Genomic DNA, 3,870 nt, shown 5'->3' with positions numbered 1-3,870 from the left:
TACATCAAATAGATGTTGATTATGGTCAAAAAATGAATTATTATATGAGATAATTTTAGCATTTCGTATCAAAATTGACCACTCTTTTTGTTGTTTTTTCTCGCTTTTGATTAAGATTGATTAAGAGTATTTGATTTAGACATACAAAAATTACCTAATAGTTTAAGTTATTAGATCAAATTCCAAGCCTAATATGATATCAAACTTTCTGTTTTTTAAAATTTACCAGAGAATTATAAGATTATATATGATACCATTTAATTGGAATTTTAATATTTTTTAATCTTTGCAAATATGTTTTCATGATCATGTTGAATTTTGGGAGCAATATTAAGTTTGATGTTAAAGGTAAAGTTAAAATTTTTAAATGAAAATATTAATATTATAAAATTTTTATTAAATATATATTGTATAAGTTAAAATAGAGTTATTATAAAAAAAAATAATTTTTTTTAGTTTTTTTATTAATTTTTTTTATAAATTCTTGGAACAAAAGTAATAAAAAACTTAGAAAAAAAAAAAAAGTGGGCCTAAGCAACTATATAATGTGGCCAGGCCTGGCCCATGGAGCCCAATAGGTGGAATTTAGAAACCGGCACAAGCTTATCCCCGTCCCGGCCGGCGGCTGCGAGGTCTCCCCATCTCTCCTAAACTTCTCCCGGTCTTCGGCCGGAGCTATATGAGGCAGAAACTCGTCCCACGTATCTGGATATAGCAATTACCCAAACGGTCTCAAAGGTCCGAGCTTCACATCAGAAAAGCCATGGCTTCTGAATCTCCAAGCTCTGCACGTAAAGGTTGGCTCTTGTTACCCACAAAACCCTTTAATTATTTCTCTTTAATTGGGGTTTTTCTGAATTAAACTGTTTGGTTTAGTTTTTTCAATTTTAATTTTTAATTTTAATTTAATTTAATTTAACTTAGTTATTTTTTTCCCAAATGTCGGTGCAGTTGTTGTTCATCTGAGAGCCACTGGTGATGCGCCTATACTCAAGCAGGCCAAGTTCAAGGTTAGGGCCAATTGCTATTTGGGTCTGTATGGTTGTTGAGAAACTGTGGGAAAATAACCTAAAGTTAGGGTTTTTTTTGCTGGGTGAAATTTTCGTTTGGTTTCTAATCAACCTAGCAGAGAATGAGGGTTTGTTGTTTAATTAATAAAGCTCCGTGCTTTGATTTTAGTTTTAGTTTCAGCATTGCCCCTTGTAATTGCGGATCGTAGGAATCCTATTCTGAACCCCTAGGTCATCTTTGTGGGTGTTTTTTTTTTTTTTTTTCATGATTTGGGACTATGATGGATGGTGTCTCTTTGGATGCCTGAAGGTTGATTCTTTTTCTCATTCATTGGGAAATTTCTGGACCAGCTATGAAAGCCCTCTTCCTATTTTAGTAGAAGAATGTGTATATTTGGGCAAAAATGAGTTTGGGTTTTAATAGGTTTCTTGTTATGATTTAAGGGTAGTAGAGAAGGAAGAGAGCTGATACCAGCTTTGGGAAATCTTACGTCTAGTATGGTGCATTTTGGGCTTTTAGCCTTCTGGTTGATTATTCTAATCCATTTATCATTTAGAATTGTGTGAATCAAGGCACATTTACAGTGCTTGTAGTTTTATTCTTTAGTTGGTATAGAATACAATGGTGTAACCGGGCAAACAAATTCTGTTGTGGTGTGAAATGGGGGAGCAAACTGTTGTTCGGCAATGACCCAATTCTCAGGAATGCAGTAATGTATGAAATTTGTACCAAGTCTGCAGTTCCAAGTTTTGCTGGTTTTATTTAAGGATTTATACACTTTTTTATTTTTTATTCTCTTCAAAAGTTAAAATTTTTCTGTTTGAAGGTTTATTTAATTGTGTTGAATACTCTTCCAATGGCAGATTCCTGGAACTGACAAATTTGCTAAAGTGATTGAATTTCTTCGCAGACAACTACACAGGGACACATTGGTAGATGATTTTTCAACTGTGGTTTCTTTAAATTTCCTAATGGGATCCATTGATGCTCATCTAAATCTTTTTTTTTTCTTTGGGTAGTTTGTATATGTCAACAGTGCATTCTCACCAAACCCAGATGAATTGGTGATTGATTTGTATAATGTAAGTTGCTATAACTTTTATCATCTCTTTTTTATCTTGTCAGTGTACTCTATTTCAATAGAATTTCTCTTTTCAGTATAGTTTTCCTTTCATGTCTAATCAAATGTGTTTGCATATAACTATGATTGGATCCATAGACATCATAGGAGCTTGAATCAAGTAATATGATTTGGTTGATGAGTAATGATGTACTAGGAAACCAAGAACGTTTATCTAGGCATAGTACATATGATAGGTCTATTTACGAGGAGCCATCTTGTCCATTTGCATAGCTGTCAATGTGGTCTCTATATTTGGTTCCCCATCATTCTAGTAAGAATCATTCAGTCATACCATGGTCTCTCTATTCTTTTAGTTGATTGACATCTTCTTTAACTCAATGTAGAGCTTTGATTCTCTCTATTTTTATTAAGTGGACCATATTTCTCCATTATTGAACCATTGTTGTATGGACATTGCAGAATTTCGGTTTTGATGGTAAACTGGTGGTAAATTATGCTTGTTCGATGGCATGGGGTTGACTGTTGGCAACTAGTCTCGGCTGTATTTGTAGAATTTTCCACAGAATTGGTACATATGTCATTGCTATTTTAGTCTTCTTCTGAAGGATGGCAAGGAACTCCATAAAATGTTTGAATGGTTTTTATTTGTTTATTTATTTATTTCAATTTTCCTCTCAAGAATTAGCTTAGCCAGCTATCCTGTACTGTCATTAGCGGCTGTATCTTGATTTACAAAAATTGTGAACAACAAGTTTGCAGTTTAATGAACTTACTGATACCTTCCCTTTTTGCCGTCTCCTAGATATGAAAATAAATAGCAGATAAGCACTATTGAAATACACCATATATTGAGTGAATATGTTCCTTCCGTTGTTTGGTTATAGTCTATCCAAGAGGTAACACTGTTTTAATTGTTGGAGCTGCTTCAGAGTTGGTACATATGTGCTAAACAGTATTGAAATCTTGGAGTTTGTGATTGAATTAGAAGTGAAAGTTTGTACATTGTTACCTACTTCATGACCTTAAAGTATGTTGTAGGTTTTCGATTATGTTTAATGACATTCATTCCTGTGATGGATCATGATTTCAACCTTGGTACTGGCATAGGTCTCTTGACTAGTCATTAGGCTGTCTACGAGAGGTGACAAGCAAACTGATAGATGGGCCAGCATGCTGTCAGTGACTCAAATTCACTTCCTTACAAAGGGGCACATGTAGCTTGTAGATCAAAGATTCTGATGGAAACAGTGAGAGGATTTGAAAGCAAGAGGTTCATGTACAATCACTACATGATTTTTCCCCCTTTTTCCCCTCAAACTGCAATGTTCAAGTTATGCAACAATAAAACAAACCTGTGTGACAAGATTCGATAAGGCTTGTACAAATTCACATGTTTCGGAAGCATGCCCGTGATTTGATGTTGATTAGCTTCCAACTGTTGAAATACATCATGTGAAATCCAGAACCCTTTTTCATAGTCATTTTATAGTTCCTCATGCTGTAACATTTATTCCCTTTCGAGCTAGTAAGACTTTTAGGCCTTGCCATCCGTCAAATACTTCCCAAGGCAAAATGGTATAATTCAGTATATGAGGTATGACCAAATGTTCATGCTATTGCCTTTCATGGTTTAATTACAAGTCGATAATGACCTTTCATGAAATGGAATCATAGTGATAAGATCAAAATATTCATGCTTGTGAGCAACGTGGAATGCCCTTTACACCTGGATCAAGTACTGGAAAAATTGTTGATGCAGTTTGAGCATTCTCCTA

General features: G+C 34.4%; 1 protein-coding gene across 2 annotated transcripts; it reads left to right on the top strand.

Annotated features, from left to right (window-relative positions):
- Positions 1-590: 590 nt before the first annotated feature.
- LOC117922729 (ubiquitin-like protein ATG12) lies at positions 591-3,651 on the top strand. 2 transcript variants are annotated; one of them, XM_034840938.1, is made up of 6 exons: positions 591-797; positions 952-1,010; positions 1,875-1,943; positions 2,031-2,093; positions 2,555-2,663; positions 3,203-3,651. In XM_034840938.1, the coding sequence occupies exons 1-5, from the start codon at positions 764-766 to the stop codon at positions 2,612-2,614; spliced, it is 285 nt and encodes a 94-aa protein (XP_034696829.1). In that variant the 5' UTR covers positions 591-763; the 3' UTR covers positions 2,615-2,663; positions 3,203-3,651. The 2 variants fall into 2 exon arrangements, with proteins under 2 accessions (XP_034696829.1, XP_034696828.1); XM_034840937.1 differs by lacking the exon at positions 3,203-3,651 and having other exon boundaries at positions 2,555-2,894.
- The last annotated feature ends 219 nt before the right edge of the window (positions 3,652-3,870 follow it).

Source organism: Vitis riparia, chromosome 9, assembly GCF_004353265.1.
Source record: "Vitis riparia cultivar Riparia Gloire de Montpellier isolate 1030 chromosome 9, EGFV_Vit.rip_1.0, whole genome shotgun sequence".
NCBI lineage: Eukaryota > Viridiplantae > Streptophyta > Magnoliopsida > Vitales > Vitaceae > Vitis > Vitis riparia.
Note: the sequence above shows the minus strand (reverse complement) of the source record. Positions and strands in the feature narration are given on the sequence as shown.

Bases quoted from the DNA above. Each gene is read 5' to 3' on its own strand.
- LOC117922729 (XM_034840938.1), top strand. From the start codon at position 764: ATGGCTTCTGAATCTCCAAGCTCTGCACGTAAAG. The intron at 798-951 runs GTTGGCTCTTGT...ATGTCGGTGCAG, and splicing joins TCCAAGCTCTGCACGTAAAG to TTGTTGTTCATCTGAGAGCC. The intron at 1,011-1,874 runs GTTAGGGCCAAT...TTCCAATGGCAG, and splicing joins TCAAGCAGGCCAAGTTCAAG to ATTCCTGGAACTGACAAATT.